Raw genomic sequence first — 24,025 nt, forward strand, 5'->3', positions numbered from 1 at the left:
TCTGAAAAGGATCTCATTGCAGCAATATGGAAATAAAATGCTGCTTTTCTAAATTACAAGACTTTTGAAAACTGCATTAATCCTCACAGTTTTGTGAAAATGCTCTGGACATTTTAAAATCTTTTCTTTAAGGGGCAGAGGGAGGAAGAACTTTAGTAAATAGTAATAGTATTTGTGGCTGAGTTTTATGATGGAGTAGTGGAGCTCCAAAAGAGAACTTCTACGGACTTAAAAATAGGGCAGGCATCATAGGAAATAAAAAGCAGTTGTCATATTGGGGCTACAAGAAAATGTTCAGTCTCTACCAATGTTACATGATTAGAGAGCGATTGTTATAATAGTCCTGTGGGCCAGATATGAACCCAGGTGAAACTTTACAGAAATAAGATATTTCATTTTGAAGAAAGAAGACAACTTGCAGTGTATTTATTGGTTGCTCATAGTGTCTTGGTGACTCCTTCCAGCTAATGACAGCATATCTCCTTGGATAATGGCTTCTGAGCGATGATTGCATCTGCCAGGCCAGAGTCACCAGCGCTACTACCTAGAATAGAGAACAGAGACGCTCTCTGGGGGGAGGGGGGGGGCCTGCGGTGACCCACAGGGCTGCTGGCTCCCTGTCTTGAGCAGTCATTCATCTCCCAACCACTGCTGCCCTTGTGAGGCCAGCGGCCCAAGGTTATCAGATATTTTGAATTTTTGTCTTTATTTTACTTTAGTTTTTGGTTTCGGTTTTCAGAGAAGGCAGAAAAATCCCAATTCCACCCATTTTTCTAGGTTGTCAACTAGATAATTGGTTAAACACAAATTCTGGTTTGGACCCAACTTGATAAACCTAGACACCAAACTTGTGTAAGTGTGTAAGTCACCACACTACGGTGAGTCTTTGTGGACGAATTGGTGTGTTGGTTAAAAGGAAGCACATGTTAGAAAGGTTTGCATTTATTTGTTTTTAACACCCAGGGTGCTGGCGTAACTGGGAAATCCTATAACATAGAGTTTAGCTCACAGCATAATTAACTCGTGTTTGAGACCAAGTCCTTTTTCAGTCAGATCTTTGTGTTCCGTGGACTTTCTAGCATATTTTACAGTTCTAATTCTCTTCCACTGTCCTACATTCATCAAAGCTGTAACCCCTGTTGTCTTTGTACTATGGAACCAGAATGTGCCCCTGGCGAGGAATGGGGGAAAAGTCAACAGGAATTAAATTTCAGTGCAACTGTTTACTCAACTGTGGCCTGCAGTTATTGAAATTTTATCCGTGGTTTTGTGTGACTACCGCAGTAATGAATTCAGCATGGCTGCGATTTTCCCACTGCTGGTATTCTCACTTCAAGTAAAAACCTGTAGCATAAAAATGACGAAAACAACCAAAGACCAGTCTGACACTGGTGTTTCTCCCAAGTGTCTTAATTGCTGCAGTTTTGGATCTGGAAAAAGCAGTTGAAGACGTCAGTTCCACCAACCATTTTCATTTCTGTATTTTTTCTTATTTCATTTACCGATGATTACTTTTTCCTAACAACTTGGGAAGAGCCTGGTTAGTTACAAGAAAAAGAGCTATTGATAATTTATTTGAACAGACCTAAGGAAGCTGACAACTACAGAAACCAGGAGTTTAGCCACAAATAATAGCCCCCACTGCTTTCTTCCTCCCCAAAACATATCAATGGCAAATTTAAAAAAAAATCTACAATTTTTTAAGCCTCCAAGTACAATCAAAGCGGGTTTCTTGATCTTTTTATCAAGAACCCATAACAACAAATTTTCAAGAGTTCTCCCAGCCAAGGTTTAAAAAAAAAAAAGATAGAGATAACTAATTTTGCTACTGATTTTTTTTTTCTTTTGTAGATTTTGGGGATTAAACGCAGGGCTTGGAACTGTCCTGGAGTGAGCCATCTGGATTTTTGTGTGTAATTTATTGGAGATGAGAATCTCACAAACTTTCTTGACCAGGCTTAGAAGCGCAATCCTTAGGTCTCAGCCTCCTGAGTAGCTAGGATTACAGGTGTGAGCCACTAGTGCCTGGAAGCCTCCTGAGTAGCTAGGATTACAGGTGTGAGCCACCAGTGTCTAGCAGCTACTGGTTCTTTTTAAGGAATGACCTTAATGTGCTTCCATAGATTTTCTGTGAGGCCAATTTGCTATTTCTTTGTTTATTTTTTGGCCAGTCCTGGGGCTTGAACTCAGGATCTGGGGACTGTCTCTGAGCTATTTTGCTCAAGGCTAGTGGTCTACCACTTGAGTCACAGATAACACTTCTGGCTTTCTTGGTAGTTAATTGGAGATAAGTAACCCAGATATTTTCACCCACGCTGGCTTAACCATAATACTCAGATCTTAACTACCTGAATGGCTAAGATTATATGTATGAGCCATTGGTACTCAACTGTCAATTTCGTGTATGTGTGATATACTGTATACATAAAGCTTTCTGGATAACCACTTTGATATCCTGAATGTCAGTCAGTTCTTTGAGTAAAATTCAAAAGATATTAAACACCCATCTATTTAATTAATGTACTCTAAATATTAATTATTTGGGAGTTATAAAAGTCAATAAGAGCACTTCAACTGGTCCATATTTGATCTTGACCTCTGTCATGTATGGCATAGAAAGCGGTACTCTAAAAATACCAACATTTATACAACCATAAATAGCTAAGAATATCATATAAATGTATGGTAGCGCATATCGCCTTCTACTATTTATGGTTGGGATTCACTAAAAATCTTATGGATTAAAATTTGACCACTGATACTAGCTTAAAAGTAGAAAATGGAATACACAACTATCATCATAAACTCTAGATCACAGACTGCCTGGGGTGCAGGCACAAAGGCAGCAATGAGAGACAAAATCACATCCACCATGCCCTCTGAAGTAAGCTCTGGCTGGTCTGCCAGTTTCTCCTCTTTCCTGTATCTTTCCCCAACTGAGTCTATAGAAGCTGTCAAATGCCCAAGGGAGGGCCGGGAATGTGCCTTAGTGGAAGAGTGCTTCTTAGCACGCATGAAGCCCTGGGTTCCATTCTCAGTACCACATAAACAGAAAAAGGCAGAAGTTGCTCTGTGGCTCAAGTGGTAGAGCACAAGCCTTGAGCAAAAGAAGCTCCTGGACAGTGCCCAGACCCTGAGTTCAAGACCCAGGAATGGCAAAAAAAAAAAAAAAAAAAGCTCAAGGGAGTCCTAGAAGGTAGTTTAAGAGGTTTGCCTTTCTCTCATTCTATCCTCCAACAATCTCTGCTTCTTTCAGAAAGGCCTGAAGAAGGTCATTTTTAGTTTTATTTTTCCATAACTACGAATTGAGCACAAAATTCAACAGCCATTCTCCATTATCACTAAGAAAGTTAATACTTCTCATTGCAACAGGGGTTAGGAAGTGAAGCCAGGCTGCGAGGCCATGCTGTTTACAGCATGTCTTGTTTACACAATGTCTTGAGTCACTTTTGCCATTCGGAAAACATGTAGTAGATGTCTACACGTATACCTACATCTTACATAGCAGGAAAAGTGTCACAGGAGTCAGGAGTCAGGAATCACAAGAGGCAGAAATAAGGGAAAAGCTAAAACACCCATAAGATTCACCTGTGTACCCCACATCCCTGAGTTCTGAAGTACGAGCATATAATTTCTCCAAGGGGATATCTGTTATAAACATACTACTTATTTAAACAACATAGCAATAATGATTATATTTGTGCTTCCCCTGTCCTATTCACCAAATCTTTTTTTCTCTTGCAGCCCTTATGTCTCTTTTTGATCCCTCATCTCTGATTTTCCTTTACTTCTGTGTGTGTGTGTGTGTGTGTGTGTGTGTGCGCGCGCACGCGCACGCGCATGTATGCATGCGCTGTATACCCATACTTTGTGAACTTCTTGAGTATTTAAGCTAAAGCATTAGGAACTACTTCTCCAAAGAGGAACTTTGTTCAAAGTTAGGTAACACACTGGGTCCTACAGGAAGAGAACCAAGGTCTCCCTGGCCTCCAGTCTCCACAATTGCACCTTAAAGGGAATTACCAAGTCTTCTAGCTCCCTGCGGTCTGAAACTTAAGTCTCTGAAGCCAGCCACCCAAGAACCCTGTAGAACAGGTGGATAAGAAGATCTTGCTTACTTCAGACAGGGATGCACAAAACACGGACAATGGCTGAGTTCAAAAAAAAAAATCACCTGGTAAAATTCACACTGACTACCCATACCTCCCAGAGTTGTACCTGCTGCTGCTGCTGCTGCTGCTGCTGCACGTGGGTGAGGTCGGCTGCCCCCAGATCTACAGCTGGAGCTTCCCCGTTGGCACGGCCCTCGCGGAGGGCACTGCACTCTAGCAAGTGATTGCTGCCGCTGGATCCATTCTGGATGGCTGACCCATTACTTTTAGTTTCAGTCCCAGATTCTTGCATCATGACTCAAAAACCTGATAGAAGGGTTTTCAGGAAGGGTGAAGGGAAGAAGAGGGAAGGGGGGAGGGGAGAGAGAGAGAGAGAAAGAGAGAGAGAGAGAAAGAGAGAGAGAGAGAGAGAGAGAGAGAGAGAGAGAGAGAGAGAGAAATGCAGCTGTTAAAACAGTTGTTGTACATAGGAAAAGGGGTCTCTGCTTTAAATGCTGCCAAACTCTCTACACAGTTGTCTTTTTCTTTCACTCCATTTCTTTCATGTCCTGGTACCTTTCCCTTAGTGCAGGAATATGGAACTGTCCAGCCTAATGCAGGTTTCAGTGTGGTCGTAAATATGTTATCATTTTCCCTGAGTAGAGAAGGAACACATTCAAGTAAAGCCTAGAATTTAGGATGACATTTCTCTGGTATCTATGTAGATAGGTGGCTCAAAAACCAGAAAGCCCTCCTCAGGAAACTGTTAGGTATAACATTAACTTTTAATGTGTCCAGGTGCTTCGTGGTGATGCCAGGCTCAGAGAAGAAATATTCTTCAACTTCTGTCCATCAGGTGATGACAGGTATTACGGAGGCCGGGAGGCTCCTGATGTACTAGAGCCTGGAAAATCTCATAGTCCAATACCATAGCATTTGAAGGATTCAAACTGAGGTACAGAAACACGTCAGGCCACTTTTGGGACATGAGAAGTGGTAAAATCTTCATTTTTCTGACGCTATACCAATCAGACTTTGATCTTTATTTTACAAGTAAACCAGTCAGAGTCAGATTCTTCTCCTGGTAGATGAGTTATCTCTCACGTGGTCTAAGGAGAAAAAGTTATGGGTTGGTATTATTATATTTAATTCGAAAAAAATCTCTCCTAGGAAAACCCAAGAGAAGGTCTGAATTTTAAAGTATGCAATGTTGGGATGGGGATGTGGATCAAGAGGGTGAATGCTTATTTATGCTAGTTTTGAACTTGCCACCTTATTACCTCAGCCTTCCCAGGACTGGGGTTACGGGAGAGTACTACCATACTTGGTATTGTTACTTATTATTACTTTCTGAATAATTACCCAGGGAGCCAACTTAGTGCTTGGCTCAATGAAGATACCCAGGTATGAAAAAAGACAGATGTTTGCCAATAAGTGTTACCGAGTATGGATCACGCCAGATCACAGACCTGCCCCCAATCTGCAGATGAGAAACCTGAGCCCAGAGAATGAGGTGAATTTGTCCACTACATGTCATAGCTGGCATAGTGGGAGTCAGGGCTTGAGCCAGTCCGCTCTGATGTCAAACTCTCAAACCAGTGTGTTTTCTTAAGGGTGACGTGCAGAGAGAGCAAAACAATGGAAAAGGCTGGGTCACCGACCAAGTTCACAGACTCAGACTCAGAACGGAAAAGCAAGAGCCACTAAAGGAAGCGGACAGTTCAAACATCAAAGTCGAGAAAGGTCTGAATAACCAAGACTTCAATTTGAAACACAAATCTTAGAGAAAAGGACAAGAAACTTACCAGATGACTTCGTTCCAATCACAGCAAGGCATATAGGAATGTGCTACACATTTTGTCCTATAGCTCCCCTACATGGACTAGGGACCAACCGAGAAACTTAAGACACTTCTAGCACCTTTAGAGGAGCTTTCCTTCTGTTACAAATTGGCTTAATATCAGGAACAGTGGTTGATACCTGTAATCATAGCATCGTGGGAGGCTAACATAGGGAGGATTTGGGTTCAGGCCAGCCAAAGCAAAGATCTTCATCTCAACCAATAAAAAGTTAGGTGTGGCAGTGGGGTGCCAGTGGCATCCTAGCTACTCAAGAGGCTGAGATCTGAGGATTGTGGTTCAAAGCAACCTCAGGCCGAAAGTCCATGAGAATCTTATCTCCAATAAGCTACCAGAAAACTGGAAGTTGTGCTGAGGCTCAAGTGGTAGAGTGCTCACCTTGAGCTGAAGAGCTCAGGGACAGCATGCCCAGGCCCAGAGTTCAAGGCCCATGACCGACAAAAATAAATAAATAAATAAATAAAAAATTAGATGTGGCAATAAATACTCAACATCTCAGCTTGTTAGTGCAGATGGGAAGGTCACACTGTTCCCATCAGGCCAGGTAAAAACACAAGGCCCAGTCTCAAAAGTGAATAAAGTAAAAAGGGCAAAGTGTGTGGCTCTCTTACCTAGCAAGGACAGATCTTGAGTTCAAATACCAGTACATGCAAGAGAAAACAAAAGGTCTGTTTGCTAAAGGCTTGCACAAAACTCCAACGGAAAGGGGAGAAAACAAAACAAAACAAAACACAAAACACAGCCTTTCCTGTCAGTGCATAATATGAGGCAACATAAATACAGACTTCTCCAAATGTAAAGACACATTTTTGTGTGTGTGTTTTTTATCCACTTCTGAAGTGGATTAAGAATGGCATTTTTGTTAACAGGTGGGAAACAAACTCAAAAACAACAGCTGATTCACTCTTGTCTCTACACATCAGACTTCCTAATAAATACAGGCTTTAAAAACTGCATTCCTATATTTTCTGCCACAGAGAAAGGAATCTATCAGGAAAGAGAGTGAACGAGTGAGAGAGAGAGAGAGAGAGAGACAGACAGACAGACAGACAGACAGACAGACAGACAGACAGACAGACAATACCCAAAGCTGGGAGCAGAGTCTCACACCTGCAATTCCAGCTATTTGGGAGCCTGAGATTGGAAGGATCATTATTCAAAGTCAATCTGGGGAAAAAAAGTTTCTAAGACACTCATCTCAACCAATAGTTGGGGCAGTGATAAGTGCCTATCAGGTGCTAACTTTCTGGTAAATGTAAATAAGATCATGGTCCATACTGACCAGGGCAAAAAGTAAGATCTTACTAGAAAATAATATGCCAAGTCTGCATTCCTAGGTACTCAGGAGGCTTAGGTCTGAGGATCAAAGTTAAAAAACGTCTCGGGCACGAAAGTCCATGAGATTCTTATCTCTCATAAACTACCAAAAAAGTAAAAAGAAAGAAAGAAAAGCTAAAATGGCACTGTGGCTTAAGTGGTAGAATATCAGTCTTGAGTGAACAAACTAAGAGACAACCTTGGCCCTGAATTCAAGTCTCAGTACTGGCAGAGAAAAAAAAAGAAAGAAAAAGAGAGAAAGAGAGAGAAAAAACAAGAGAGAATGGGAGAAAAGGACAAAAGAGAAAGAAAGAAAGAAAGAAAGAGAGAGAGAGAGAGAGAGAGAAAGAGAGAGAGAGAGAGAGAGAGAGAGAGAGAGAGAGAGAGAGAGAGAGAGAGAGAGAGAGAGAGAGAATAATATAAGCCAAAAGGGTGCTGGTCTGGCTCAATTCACAAAATACCTCCCTAGCAAGTTCCAGGTTCTAAGTTCAAACCCCAGTACCACCAAACAAAATAAAACAACATCTCAAACATTCCACTAAGATAGAAGACAGGCAACAGGAGATGTAGCCACTCATCTCTGAAAGAATCCTAGGCATGCCCCCCCCCGCCATGTTTCAGGTCCTCTTCCACAAAACTCGTCCATTTGTATAATGTGTAGACCCTTAAAGGAGACAAGAGTTGTCTTAGAATTTTGTTACTTGCCTTGTCTCGGGCACACTAATCCACCAGATGCTTTCATTTTCACCTTTTGGAAAGCCCACCCATACGAGTGACTGGGCCCTCCATGCCTACTCCTGGACTGGAAGCCAGCCGGCCCTGAATCTGTCTCAAATGAAACAGAACTGTTCCCTAATAGGATCCCAGGTTCTTACACCTGGCAGCAGAGAAGGCTCTCTTTCGTGTCCCTGGTTTGCCACTGTCCCATGGGTATAAAGGCTCCACCCCACAGCTGGATGACAAGACTCTGGCTTCTCCCATGCAGCTCTGAAGAGGACTGCCAAATCCCTGGTACACGCTGTGCAGGCATGGAGCCAAGAAGCTTGGCTTACGAATCTGTTTTGTGAGAGTGCAGACTTTGGGACCAAAATTGCATAAAGGATTATTTTGGTCTAAGGATGTCCTTAATTAGTCAAGTGGTAACCGTGTTAGGGAGGTTGGAAGATTTTTTTTTAATTTCCCATGATCTCCTGCACCAATGAGGAGAACACAGCTTTGTGGAGAAAGAAAAAAAAGAAAAGAAAAGCATGTTAAAAACAAAAATCAGGAGCGAGCATTTCTAAGAACTCTTCTGTGTCTGGGTCTAGTAATACATCTATCAAATGTCCCCAGCCATTTCAAAAACTTGTATGTTTCTATGTAAAGTGCTCCGCTGAATTTCTCAACCTTCTTAAAGGAGCCTCCAGAAGGAGATCTGGCCAACCATGTTACAGACAAGAAACTAGTGCTCAACCCATGACCAGAAAGATGGAGTCATATAACCACTCTGTACTTCAGACATGAATCGGGTCCCTTAATAAATAACCAAGGTTGTCTATTCACCACATCCTTAGCTACGTGGAGAGTAAATCAGCTAACAAAACTACGTGAATTCCAGACAAGCCAGCCATGGGGATAGCATGTAGACAAAAGCATGAGAATACATTGGAACTCTTTAGGAGACAACCCTCTCTGCCTTCTTCTATTGAATTAGATACCAGAGACGATGGAGAGCAAAAAAATGTCCAATAGCAACTATCTGTCTTCTCCATGGAGCCCTGTGCCCTCTTTTCTTAGAAGTTGATTCCAGGAACTCAGTTTACATACTTGTGTTCCCCTCTGGGATTCCTATAACCAAAGAACTGCCTTGCTCCATGACAAATTGAGAGCCCTACACTGTTAAGAGCATTCTCCATGCTTGAAGGTCTCGCATTGGAGGACACAGCCATACCACGCCAACAAGACTTCCCACGTGGCTGCTCCCTATGAGTGAGGTCGGCTTCCATCACAGGACCCGCTCAGCACAGCCTTTAAAGGCCATCCATGCAAATACTTGGATGTCCAAAAGCATAAAGAAGCCGAGATGGCTTACAAATGGTTTACAAAGCTTCTGATGTCAAAGGCTCAATTTTCGTGCTGGAGAGACTTAAAGAAAAGGAGAACTGAGTTTCACATGCTTATTTGTTGTTGCTGCCAACAGAGCTGCTCTCTGGAAGTATTCTGGAAAATTCATAATGTCCAGGCCAATGTATTTATAGTAAATTAAAGCAGTGCTTTATTATTATGATTATTTCCTTGGTTACAGTGTTGATGCTGAAAATTTGGGGAAAATAAAACCCTTGTTATCATGCTTGTGAAAGATTTTAGGCTAACAAAAAGTTCAGTCTTGATTCCAGGGCAGTTAATTAAGGTTGACCAAGTCAGGCAGAAGTAAATTAACTTGGCTGATCAATTATTTATATGAAGCAGAATAAATGCCCTTAAAGAACTTGGTGTGTTCATGAAAGGATGTGTAAATTAAACTACACATAGTTTTGTAAAAATACATTTCTACCTTTATGGAGAAAAGAGACGTTAATAGTAAATTTACTTTTACAAAAATTAGTAAGAATACTGTACAGCACCTCCTCCCCCCACCAAAAAAAAAAACTCTAAAAGTTAAATTCCTTTTTCTCATTGTTTATGTAAGGAAAGTAGGAAAATAGTATGCAGTGTTGGAGAGGCAAAGATGAAAAGAAGGAAAGAAGGAAAGAAAGGTGAGAGAGAAGGGAGAGGAAGGAAAAGAGAGGGGAACATTGGAGAGCTAAGAGAGGGAAGAGGAGGAGTAGGGAAGGGAAGGAGGAAGAGAATGGACACACTGTGGATTTCAAAAATTTCGAAATATTGAGCGCATAGCTCTTCATCATCAGTTAACCTCATGTAGCTTGTAGACTGAAAAAAATTAAGGGCAGCAATCTGTCTAGCTTTACTTTTAAGAAGGTGACTTAAAATTTTTTTTTTCCATGTTATATAGCCATTTAAAATCCTGCTGGAGGCCTGGCTCAAAGGAAGAGTGCCTGCCTAGCAAGGCCTGAGTTCAAACCCCAGGACCATCAAAATAGACAAATGATTCCTGTTCAAGACAAAAGAAGAACCAACCTGTCTTGGGTATGATCATAAAGCTCACAAACACACAGGGTTTATACACATGGCTGCATGAACTCTCTACCTGCCTTTCTCAGAATCATAGTGGGGAGCCTAGCATATTACATCACCTTCATAGGAGGGTCACTCTCATTCAAAACAGGGAGCCCAACAGAGAATACCCCCAGCGAGTCAGAAGTGCTCAGCGGAGGGCTATGGGAATGGGACCAGCACAGGTCCCACAGAGGTGCCTGGTTACCACTGTCACCTCTTACCAGGCAGGATGCTGTGGGGGCAGTTGACAATGAGCAGAGGCAGGACAGGGAATCATAGAAGAGAAGCAGGTAAGGACAGAGAGAGAGAGACAGAGAGAGGAAACTGCATCGAGCTCCTATCCCTATCTACAAGCAGGGCAGCCTGGACAAAGGAGCCCAAGGCTGAACAAAACCAGACAAACACTTGCAACAGCTGGTTATTTTCGCTCTTAGACCAGGCCCACAAACGAGGGATGAGCCCTTCACACACCGTCCTTCATCTAGCCACCAGCTTCACTGTTCCATTCATGGAGGGCCCACCCAAGAGCCAAGTGCAAAAACAACAACAATAAACAAACAACAACAAAAAAATAAGTTGAGATGCTGATTTGTTATGAAGGCACTATCTTCTAGTACCAAATTTTCATAATTATAACAGAAAGGCTTAAATTTTCTAATGCATGGCAGTTCAAAAAGTAATCAAGGGAATGAGCCGCAGGGCTATTTTAATGTATGCAAAGCTAGTGACCCACAGTAAATGGAGGTAAGCCACAATGAATGCAAAGTAATGCACACATACTAAAGTACTGGTATGATGAGGGACGGCTAAAATTAACACCCAATTAATTTCCGAATTGACAAACAAATGAAACCCATAAATCTACTTTCTCATTAATTTTCTTGTGGTATAATTTAAAGCAGTAATATGAGGGCAAAAACTGAGCATTATCCATCATAAATATCAAAAAGATAGCACTGTAACACCATAAGTTATGCATATTACCTGTTGTTAGAAATGATTTATGTATTATCAACTTTGTCGTGCACTGTAGATGTCTAGATCTATCTTTTAAGAATCGGGAATTTCTGTGAGCACTTTGAAAGGAAAAGTTCAAAAGCGATGGAACTCTCAAATGTATGTTTAAAAAACAAAAAGCCAAACAACTGTGATCATTTATTAGTCACATGAGAAATCAGGGCAAAACTGATATTGTTATAGGTCTCAGAGGAAGATGGACCAAGAGGAAGAGAAACAAACGTGTCTTGGGAGATGCTTTCCTAGACAACATAGGATTTGTTTCCTAAAGGGACACCTTATCTATCCTGCCCTCTGAGATGCTGGAAATGTGGGGTTCTGTGAAGGAAAGAAGAGGGTATAGCCAGGGACATGATGAATGCAGCTCCCATGCATAGATCTGGGCCAAGGGACCCCAATCACACTTAGGAAGATGATGTTTCAATAATATAACATGGTGGCTCTCTTGCCCTTATAGTACAAAGGAAGGGGAATAAGGAAATAGAAACTAGTTTGTACTCATCATTTAACCCAGAAATAGAAGCTCTAAGATGAAATATGTTCCTTTTCCACCTTTCCATCTCTATTTGCTCAACAGCAAAAGAAATCAGATCCTTTTTCACAAACTTCACTTTCAGGTGCTCGTTAACTACAACAGAAGTTTGACACATAATTAGGACTTTTTTGTGTGTTGGTTTTGTTTTGACGTGATCTCTGGACTCAAACTCACTAAGCTTTGTCACTCAAGGCGGGCTCTCTACCATTTGTGCCATGCCTCTACCTCCTGGTTAAAATAATTCTTAATTTGGATAAATTTAAATACATTTCTATTTATAAACTCATGGATTGAGAGTTTGGGGACTAAAACATGAATTCATGTGAATCTGAGCAATGTCTACATTATACTGATAATACTGTGAGAAAAGGTTACATGTGGACCCATTACAACAATGAGATGTACAAGACATTATGTTGAAAAACGAACTTTACAACTTTGGCGGGGTGGGGGGTAGGGAGGTGGGGAGGTATGGGGGTGTGGGGGTGGGGAAGTGGAGAGGGGAAGGGATGGTATGGGGAAACAAAGGAGGAGGCAACAATACTTGATAAAATATGTACTCATTATCTTGCCCATGTAAGTGTAACCCCTCTGTACGGTATTTCCACAGTAATAAAAAATATGAATTTAAATACTTTCACTTTATGGCCTGAGAGAAAGAATTAAATAAAAAGTAAGCACAAAAGAAAAAAAAATACTGAACCTCTTTGGAGAAAGACAGTTGTGAAAACAAGTGTGTGTGCATCATACTGAGGAACCCAAGTAAGTGCCTGAGTTTTATATTTTTGGTCTGCTTAGAGATCACATAGAAAATACGAAAACATTTCCATGATCTATTTTTAATCCAGGAATCACTATGCCAATCAATAACTCCGAATTTGAATTTCATTTGGAGGCTGGCCCTGTGTTATTAGTAACATGAGTCTCATGGCTCTTCTACCTGGGCTGGCTTTGAACTGGGATTCTTAGATCTCAGCCTACTAAGTAGCTAGGATTACAGGCATGAGCCACCAGTACAGTGCCTGGCTTTGACTTAATTCTAATTAAATAGCAAAGAGCAGAGAGAAGAAAGGGAAGGGGAGGAGAGGGGAGAGAATGGGAGGGGAGGGGAGAAAATCCTTTGGATGAATGCACATGGGCTGTGTGTTGTTACCAGGTTGATATTCCAACTTTTAAGATTCTCTGTTTCCTATAACTCTTATGAATAACAAGACTCAATATTACTGTGCTCTCAAACTCAGAAAGTAACTTAAGCCATTAAATCCTGATAAGTTTTAAAAACAAGTCAGACTGTCTCAGTCATTGAAAAATTCAAGAAAACCACCCGAAGAAAAATTCATCCAAGGCCAAGGTACTGAACACTTATTATGCCCAAGGACAATTCAAACAGACTGGAAAAAAGCAGAGAACAGGATGTTTAATTTCCCCTGTAATTCATGACGTAGACTACAGTTGGCTGAACTGGGTGGTAATAAAATAATCTTCCTAACAAAAGCAAGGGTTTTCCTTCTCCACCAGCCTTTTAGTATGAAAACAAGACTTCATATTTCCCAGGAAAAAAAAAGGCTTCCTGGATTCTCATACCTTGTAGCAAAAGAGGTACACAATCACTACAAACGTCCGTTCAATCAAGCTACTACCACCTTGATAAGACCCGGATGAGTGACAAGCTTTCCAGTCTCTAAAAATGGCAGGTGTCTAACTTAACAGTTTTTGATGGGGGGCTCCCATTGATCTTATTCTACTCTTTCCTCCCAGTAGACAAGAGGTCAAGTACTGTCAGAGTAGGTAACATGGACCAACTATGGGACCCATCAGGAAAGAGACCTACAAAGAATAACACAGGCCCACCCCCTAGCACTAAGCCAGCCATATTTATATGACCACAGACAGCAAAGAGCCTTTGCCAAGCCAGAGTTATTTGTTTTCTCTGCCACAAGGAAGGTCAGACATGACAGGGCCAGGTGCTCTACGGGGCTTAATTAAAAAGCATTTTTACCAAACAAAATAGATTTTAAAGTGTGACAACTCACAAAGCCGGCCTGAAATGGAATCATCTGACCATTCAAAGAGCTAAATTCCAGTGGAATAAACTGACCAAAAGAAACCAGTTCAGAGGGGTTGTGGGTTTTTTTTTCATTTCCATATTTCATATAATTTAATGTACCCAAGCCTGGGTTGGTAATAATATCCATTAATGAACGGCATGTTTGATGACACACTCCACCTATCTCGTGTGTGGCCTGCAGCTCCTGACCGCTCTGATGGCCATGGGAACAATGTACGTTCATAGCATCTAAGCAACCAGTGAATGCAGCCGTCACAATTCTGTTGCTGCATTTCTTGGTGGTGTCAAAGAGATGATTATTTAATTTTATCCTTCAGAAACTCCAATATATGCCTATATATTTGGTCTTCGAAAGTTGCTCTCCCAGAGAGATGAGCTTGCGTGGAGATAAAAGCCACCATTTGCCTCGGAAGGGTAGAAACCCCTCCGCCTCACTTATTCTAGCCATTTGTAGCTCTGAAAGCGGGAGCACAAGTTAGAAGGCCAAACCTCATCTAAGAACACAAGCACAGTCAGCCCGAGCAACAAGTAATAATGTAAGAACCAAAAACCAAAAACAAAGACAATGGAAGTAGGGTTTTTGCTGCTGTTTGCAAAACAGAACCAATGACAGGCGTGTGTGTGTGTGTGTGTGTGTGTGTGTGTGTGTGTGTGTGTGTGTGTGTGTGTGTGTGTGTGTGTGTGTGTGTGTGTGTGTGTGTGTGTCTTATCTACAGAAGCCCCACTGTCTAAGAGCCAAGAGTCACACACACACACACAGACACTCACCAACACCAAGCCAAATAAACACTTGCTTTACTTTAGAAATCATAAACTCACTTCCACATGAAGTAAGTAGGTTTTAAGAGTAAGAGAAAAAGGACTGGCACTTTAGAAAACATATTAAGTATATGTATCTTCCCAGTTAAAAATGACTCTATTTACATGGCAGAGAATGTATCTGGAATACAACAAACTAAAACTTACCCTTCTCTTCTCATACTTCAGAGCATTCAAAACAAATAGGCCCAGACCAAGTCCATACAACACACAACATACAAAACACAGTCACATAAAAGCCAACGACCATACCTTTCGATGGTATTTCCCTTGGTCATATTACTAGATTTTTTTTCCTCCTATACCTTCTAAGTCCTTGTTTGTTCCACAAAGCATTTTCTAGCCATCCGATGCTCTCAGAGCTAGTGGCCTTCCAGGAGAGTTCTCTCCCCTCTGGAAAAAGCAAACAACTGCATAGATATCATTACACTAAGGAAATCTCTTAGAAAAACCAAACAACTTGCTAATCTCTCCAGGCCCTTCATCCAAGCAAAAGATAAGAAAAGCAAACCTAAGTCTGTTTCAACTACATTCCAGGGACAAGTTCCCCTTTTTTCTCCTTTTATCAAAAATCAAAATTCTAGCATTTAAGTTGTGTGTGTGTGTGTGTGTGTGTGTGTGTGTGTGTGTGTGTGTGTGTGTGTGTGTGTGTGTGTGTGTGTGTGTGTGTGTGGTTATTTAAAAAAAAAAAACAAAAAACAAAAAAAAACAGACCTTTCAGGATAAACTTCTGCTCCACCCGCAAACAAAGCAGTATTTGTTTAATAACCATGGCTGCCATGGGTACAGTAAACAAGGGCCTGGCATTTGTGTTTATGAACAAACACATCATCTTACAAGAGCAATTTAACATTAACCAGGTGGAATAATCAACAGATTTCATAGGTGACACCAGGGGCAGGACTAAACGTAAACAGAGCTGGGCAGGAGAAAAGGGCCTCTCTCCTGGAACCAAGGTCGAGGTAAATGCATTACAGAGTAAACAGCTGGGAAGAAGGCAAGATAAACAAGCAGTCATTCTTCTGACATTTAGAGAGGCAGAAAGGTTGTAAGTTACATAGATCAGCTGCTGACCACCATGAAATCAAACCAGTTGGAGACCAAGTCTGCTTGTTTGCACAATGCCATGTCTGCTTATAAACAACAATTTGCTGTCACCAACCTTGAATTACTCATCAGCAGTGAAGCCAGAATGAATCAAGTGAAATCCAGTTAACTCTTTCCTGGTGACATTACTTAGAAACTTAAAAAGACATGTCCCCCACTGTGAACCGAAGAGGTTGTCTCCAAATGAGGCACTAAGAGTCCAGGCAACTCCCCCTTATTACCTGGCCTGCCAATAGGAGTGTAGAACCCACACTGTTGGGAACCAGTGAAGGCTGGACTTCAAGACAGCTGTAAAACATTACCAAATCTGCATGCTTGAGTAACTCTGAGTTCATTTCCTGGACTCATCTTCTTTTATCAATGAACAAATGGGTCAAACCCAGGTGCTGAGCCTAAAAGACTCATCTAGAAGAACACCCTGATCTTACTTTGTCCCCAGCTACCTAGCTTCAGTTCCAAGATGTCTTTCAGCCTCTTGGGCCCACAAATTTAAATTAAAAAAAAAAAAAAAAAGATTTGTGGCATTCTCAACCACTCTGCAAAAACCAAACAATGTCAGGTTATGATTTTGTTGTTAAAAGAGATTATATAATCAGCTGGTGGTCCATACAAACCACTCAGGAGTTCATTTTGTCAGCTTTGCATCAACGAAATTATAGCTTTTCAAAAGCCTAGAGTAAGTTCAATGTGTTCACTAACAAAAGTGGTATGAAGAAAATCTTATTTTTCTTTTTGCCAGTCCTGGGGCTTGAACTCAGAGCCTGAGGTACTGTCCCTAAGTTTCTTTTGTTGAAGGCTAGCACTCTACCACTAGAGCCACACTATCATTTTCCGCTTTTTCTGTTTATTGAGGAATCAAACCCAGGGCTTTATGCATGCTAGGCAAGCACTCTACCATTAAGCCACATTCCCAGCCAGAAATGGTTAATCTTTTAGCAAGTTGCTTCATGTGTCTGCTAACACCAAATGCAGGTTCCCGTGCTTTATACTAACACTACCATGTTAATCAGAAATGCTATATTTAGAAACACAATCTGCAATTAAAGCATTACTATCAACCTATTCTACAGATACTTTTAACATTATTAAACTGCCTGATTTAGCTACGTGTGAATAACATCCCTACATTACTTAAAAATCTAATAAGCAAAACAGACTGAAAAAATAGTTCTGTAATCTATCTATGTCTTACACTTATAATCAGTTAATTATTACTATTTTTTAATTCGACATAATGTCAGTGTAAAGTATGGCAAAACATTGTCTGCTGGATATCCAAAGCAAAATCTGGAAAGGGGGGAAAAAAAAGAACACTTACAAAGTACAATAAAATAAAATATGAGACACACCTTAGAGGATTTGGGTAATTATATTACTATGTTGTTGGAGTTTTAGTCTGTCTAAAAGAGGGTAAGGAAAACAACAAGACCATTTTGTTATTCCTTTCACTATGTCCAAACCTCTCACTTCCCCCGTCCTCCTTCTCAGCCTCTACTGGCACCTCTCGCTTCCAGCTCCTGCTTCGGTTATCTAATCTGTGTTCTGCAAGCCTAAAGTCACAAAGCAACTCCAATGTTTGCGCTGGTGTTTTTGTTTTGTTGTGCTGTGGTTTGTTTCCAAAGTCCTCCTCTGCTAACTGTCTCCTTTCCCACAAATCAACAGAGCCGTGCCTGGGGAAGAATTTTCCACTGAGCCTTAAGGGGCTAGGAAGAGCCAATTTCTCAGGTTCCTGGCCTGTTACAACTGCATGGGCCCGAGGAAGGGGACACCAAACTCTCTTTTCTTCCCCAGGAAGCCCTGGAAGGTTGGAGCTAGTCTACTGCCCCAGAAAAAGAAAACCGGATTTGCTCAACTGAGGGATGATGCAAGTCTGGCTGTGGAGCAACTAATACAGAGAATCTTCCTCAAACGCCTTCAGCACAGAACGTTCCCCAACTCCACCCTCTCCACTGATATACATGGTGGGCATGACTAGAAGGCAAGCCTCACCCAAGGGCCCAGTGAGAACTCAGAAGACAAAAGAAAGAAGAGCTGGAGAAGAACGTGTGCCCTGGCTTCCTTCCTGTCCTGTCTGTAGCAGAAAGTGGTGACCACTCACTATCCAGCCTTCAACTTCTTCTCCATTCTCCTGAACCAAGTATCACTTTGTTTTCTGGACATTGGGTCCAACTAGAATATCTGGGAAAGCATAATAAACACATTTTATGTCTGGTATGATAGCTTATGCCTATAATTCCTAACTGGTTGGAAGGAAGAGATTGGGAGATCTTGCTGCTAACCCCAGGCAAAAACTAAGTAGAGCAGACTCCATGTCAGTAAATAAGCAGCATGAAGGAGGTATCGGTTCAAAGAATTGTAACCCAGCTCATTATGTGCAAAAACACAAGCCTTGAATTATAAACAACAACAACGTACAGTACCCACCAAAATAACTCAATAAATTAAATAAATACAGTTGATTGGCTAATTAAATAAACCCATGATGATCATTTAACCTTTAATAAAGGCCAATAATTGAGCTCTAACATTTTCAGAGTGAAGCTAGATTCAGGCACATTACTATTAACTGATATGGGGCTCCTTTGTATTTGACAGTAAATGCTTGGGGGGGGGCAGTACTAGGGATTGAACTCTGGGTCTGTGCTCTTGCTAGACCAGTGTTCTACCAATTGAGGTGCTCTGCAACTTTCTTTTTCTTTTCCTTACAATTTGTTAAAAGCCTACTTGACTTCCTTTAGTCTATGGACCTCCATTTTCAGAGGTTAATTTTTAAAAAGAAATCATATCCTGATTATGATATCTTTAACATAAGATATTCAACCAACAAATATAAGAACTGAAAATCACCCAGAGGATGATCTTGGAGGGTCTGAGATTTTGCCCCAATTGTTTCTTTTCACAGCTTCTGATTCCCAGAAGGGGCCTGTCAGCGGAGTAGACCCTTGCACCAGTTTCCTGAGCCAAAAATATCCATGTCTAATTTTAGCTTCATTATGATTATTATTACTACTATTATTATTATTTACCATTTCCATCTGCCCCTGCCCTATTGTGAGGCCTAAAAACATTCCACATTTGATTGCATTCTGGACGTTATATACTTCCTAGCAGTACGATTCATGAAGCACTTATGAAAGGTCTATGTGTACACTGACAATGCTAGAGAAATAGCAAACAGAATAGCCCATACCACAGCTCCTGGGCTGTGGGAATTGTGTTCTTGAAGACACCTTGCACAGCAGTCTGCTTCCATATCACACCTGCAGGTCCCATACAGAGCTGCCCCCCCCCCCCCCATGCCTCTTCTCACTCCACAAGGGTTGGTGCATCAGCCATTCAGACTTGTGGCCTTCCCTGCATTCAAGTTCAGAGTGTACTCAGTACCAAGTGACCACTATAGGATGAGATGTATCAGCACATCATTCGAATGCTTTATTGGTTAAAGAGATGGATGCTTTTATTAGTCTAACCTTTTTTTTTTTGTAATGGAGTGCCCCTGATGACCCAGCACTAGCCTTGTTCCCTGCTATTAATCACACTTCTAAGAGCTCATTTTGCCTTAAAAATCTTAAGAAATTGCTATAATTTAAACACATGGTGTCTACATAATGGGAAATGCTTCACAGATCGTATCATTTCATAAAATACAGGGTTTTTTATGGCAATAGGGACTATGTTACTAACATATTATAAAAATGGGAATATATACATAGAGAGAGAGACATACATATACACATACATACATAGACACATAGGCACACAAAAATGTAAGCTCTCTTTTGTATTTGTGGCTCCCCACATCTGTAAACTTTAATCACTACCTTTTGGAAAGATCATTAATCAAAGTGTAGTTTACATAGATTAAAACCATCAAAAAAATAAAAATAAAATAAAAAGAACTTGCAAACAAGCGAATACTAAAAATGAAAGGGAGAAACCATAATGTAAAAAGAAAGAAAGAAAGAAACCATAATGTAAAAAGAAAGAAAGAAAGAAAGAAAGAAAGAAAGAAAGAAAGAAAGAAAGAAAGAAAGAAAGAAAGAAAGAAAGATGTGAAAGCTCATGTTGTGCTTTGGGAAAGTTCCACCCGTGATCTAGCCCTCATTCATCATCTGTCACCCCCGGGCCTCGGCCGTCCCCACGAAGAGAACTAACGCAGGCTCTTCAGTGAGTGACTTCAGAACAAACTACAGGTATCTGCCAATTTACGTGCGGTACAATTTCAATAATATAATGATGCCGGGAACTTGGAAGTCCTCGTCTCATTAAACCACCTCCATGTCCGCCTAGGCACAATTAAGCCCCATAAAGAAAAGCATCTGAAGGAGGTTTGCAAAATACAGAGCCTCAAATAAGTCTTTTCTGTAGTGCCTTTTCAATTTTTAGTGGTACACAATCTGGACACAACACACAGATGGGTAGATTGAAATCCCAGCACATATAACAATGGTGGTATGGGCATTCCATGGTAATGGCTCCAATCAAGGCACAAAGGTCATGAACACATCTGGGGAGAGTGGCAGGAAACAAGCCATCTGAAAGCCAAGAACCTCCTGCAGCAAAGTTTTACTGCTGGCACGGGCTGGATCCATGGTCTGTGATACAGCCAGGAACTGGTGAGCAAGTTAGGTGGAGTTTGGACCAAAGAATCCAAAGTGCTGGGTGATAAGCAATCCCAGCTCTGACAGAGGGGCCCTTTGTCACAGAGAGCCTCCCCTCCTCCCGGCGCCTTTTCCAGTCCAGATAAGCACCTTGACTTTGCATCCTCCCCTCTGCCAAAGAAGAAAGGCAATTTCTGAATGGCCTCATCTTCAGGGGCTGTGGGAAAAGCGCCCAGCCAGGGAGGTCTTGGAAAAAAGGCCCTTCATCAACTGCCTTCATCACTCACAGGCATGCCTGCGAGAAGAGCAGAGCTTGAGGTACCCCCAAACAGGGAGGGAGAAAGGGCATGCCAGGCAGGGTCCTAAGTGGCCACTTGTCTGACGCGGACAGAGAGGCCATCCACTCTGTGATAACAGGGTGGCTGCTCCTAGGTGAATATGAGAAGTGGAAGGACAGGACGTCAATCCAGCATGCATGGAATGGAAACGGTACTTGGTACCGAGTACCGAGACTTACTATCTGGGCCCCTACACTAGGGAGTTGTAATTACTGGGCTTGACTTTCATCACCTGTAAAATGAACATCTGAGTTAAGACGCATCAAAGATCACACAGCCCATGGATAGGCACTAAGGGAAGGAGACCAAGGTGTTTACTACCCAGGACTCCTGCTTCTTTAGGGCTCAGTTCAGGTACTAAGGACCCCTTCTCAAGGCAAGGCTTTCCAAGAAGAGTTACACTCGCCTTCAAGAGATAAGGAAGTTATCGCTCTGCCCAGACAACTCCATATAATAGTGGAAATACAAAGCCTGGGTCTGTGAAGAGGAACGGGCCTCTGCCTGGAGCTTGTTAAAAATACACACTGTAGCCAGTGACTCAGGCCTGTAATCCTAGCTACTCAGGAGGCTGAGATCTGAGGATCCTGCTAGTCTGGGCAGAGAAATCCAATTAGTCACCAAAAAGCCAGAAGTAGAAGTGTGATTCAAGTTGTAAAACATCAACCGTGAGCAACAAAACGAAGTAACAACACAAGACCCTGAATTCAAGCTCAGTATCCCCACGCACACATGCATGCATGTGCATGCACACACAACATACACACAAAATATACCCTGTACAGCCATCTCAGACCTACAGAAACAGAATCTCCTATTTTCTTTTCTTTTTTTGAGAAACAGAATGTAGGTATGTAATCCAGGCTAACCTCAAAATCGCAATCCTCCTCCTTTGGTCTCCCAAAGGTTGGGTTTACTGCCTTGTGGTGCTACTCTCTCAAGAGAATGTGCCTTTTATGAAGACACAGACCACACCCCTGCATCACAAAGCCTGAGAAAGGAATCTGCAGGAAAGGGGGAAGATCTATCTGGGTATTGATTCCCAGCTCTGCCAACAAGCCACCAACCATCCCATCCTTTCCTTTCCTTGTTCTAAAATCAAACCTCTGTATCTCTCTCTTCTTTCTAAGCAAAATTTACTTTCCACAGAGTATATGCCAGGCCCTGCACTACACATTGGGGCAACAGCAGGGAACAAAAATCAATACAGTCTCATCAACATGGAGGTAACTGTCTAATGGGGAAGATGTGCATTAATCAATTAGCCACACGCATAAGTGGAGATCTGATCTGAGATAAGTGCTATTGTGAAAAATGCACAGTGCTTGGAGAGCACAAAGATAATCTATGCAAAGTGCCTTGCATGTAGTAGGTGCTCAATAAATCACAGTGATTATTACCAGCCCGTAAAACCCAGCCCTTTGGGAGGCCACTGAAAAATTCTCAAGTGCAGAACACTTTTCTCCCCATCATAAAATGAACCTGAACTACGACTGTGTTCTCAGTTAAATTGTTGTGAAGTGCCCCCCCCCCCCGTGTCTCCTGGCTATAGAAGAATATAGCACCAATAAAGTCAACATTTCTTCTAATGACAGTGATAGAGGAGCACATGAACTTTCTAGGTTATTGTTAAGGATTGGCTCTTGTTTACTAAGTGGCAGTTATAGAGGGAAAAATGAAGAGCAGGACAGAGGCTAAAAGTGCAGCCCAGCCTCATTCAAAGCCGTCTTTTGATGAACATTTTTAAAGCTTCAAAAATCGAAAGAAATCTTTAATTGGCTTTTCAGCCACATTTCTCCTTTGTATGGGAAGCAGTTTGTTGAAGTCATGAACATACATGCTAATAATTGCAGATAGGATTAACAAGGTGTGCCTTATGTTGTAGATATAAGTGGTTAATTATTAGTGCACCCAGCAAACTGGACTGAATGGTAATGGAAGCAAGCCCAGGACTGAAAGCGACCACAGACAACTCCCAGCCGAAGAGCACAGGGCACCTGAGTCTCTCACCGCTCAAGGGAAATCTGCCAGGACAGAACTGGGTGTGCTGAGAGCTCTTCCATCAGCTCTCCAAATACATGCCTCCCCTTCCTGGGTTCCCTGTGAATTTAAAATAAGATGGAACAGGTTTCCATGTTGGTACAAGTTGTTCATGCTTTTTCCAGAAAGTTAGCTTCCTTCTAGCAAGTGGGGGTTTGTGGTAAGAGGCTTCTGACCTTTTATCAGAATGACGCCAACTGGCAAATGGCAAAAGCAGAATAGGTAATATGGAAAAGGCTCTTGGCATCTATATGAGTTTTCATAACCTGACATACTATTAGCTGGAGCAGGGCCAAGACTCTAGCAAGACTCTTGGTAAATACTCAACAGTGGGTGGCTTCCTTTTCATTTTGGGTGGTATCAGGTAGGGTCCTCACCTTGCAGGCCAGTGCTCTACCATGTGAGCCATTTTTGCTGTTATCTGTTATCTGTTATCTGTTGTTAGATGGTGTCTCGTGCTTTTACCCAGGTTGGCCTTGGTCAGTGAGTGACCTTCGTATCTCAGCCTCCTGATTACCTAGGATCACAGATAGATGCCTTTGTGGCCAGCTAGTGGTTTCTATTGGATGACTTGGACTAAGACTTATCTTTGGGAAGTTTTACTTTGGGTTCAACTACAAAAAAATATAAAAACTTAAAATAGGACAGAAAAAAAAATAAGAAAGAAGGAAAGGAAAGGAACTGAATTCTGAATTGGGATGATTTCCCCACATTCCAGAGAAATCTGGCAGTATCTGAAGACATTGTCATCTGCTACAACTGGGAGTTGGTAGAGGACTGGTCCCAGAATCTGCCCCGCCTCCCCATCACAGGCACCCAAACTCTAGACACTCAAGTTTCTTACATAAAATGACATAAGACTGACATACAGCCTCACTGTCCTCTCCCATATTTAAACATCCTCTACAGAAGACTGACAATACCTAAAACAATGTAATAGCTGCTGAGCTGTAGTTTAAGAAGTATGACCCCTACCACACACATGTCCATATTTTCTGACTTTAACCAATCGGTGGTTAATGGCCCCCCCCCCCCGCTCTTGCTTCTCGAGAACCTGGCTGGTGAATGGCTCTTGCATCC

General features: G+C 41.7%; 1 protein-coding gene across 6 annotated transcripts in view; it reads right to left on the reverse strand.

The window, feature by feature from the left end:
• Foxp1 (forkhead box P1) overlaps nucleotides 1–24,025 on the reverse strand; it is a 645,990-nt gene that overhangs the window by 238,080 nt on the left and 383,885 nt on the right. For 5 of the 6 annotated variants that reach the window (XM_070018961.1, XM_070018960.1, XM_070018954.1 and 2 more), the window contains one exon: nucleotides 4,219–4,418. In XM_070018961.1, the coding sequence (XP_069875062.1) occupies nucleotides 4,219–4,407 (189 nt within the window). In that variant the 5' untranslated portion in view covers nucleotides 4,408–4,418. Of the gene's footprint in view, nucleotides 1–4,218; nucleotides 4,419–15,114; nucleotides 15,256–24,025 lie in introns of those variants that run through there. The other variant, XM_070018959.1, reaches the window with a different exon arrangement.

This window comes from Dipodomys merriami, unplaced genomic scaffold (genome assembly GCF_024711535.1).
Source record: "Dipodomys merriami isolate MVZ:Mamm:240054 unplaced genomic scaffold, mDipMer1.0.p SCAF_13, whole genome shotgun sequence".
NCBI lineage: Eukaryota > Metazoa > Chordata > Mammalia > Rodentia > Heteromyidae > Dipodomys > Dipodomys merriami.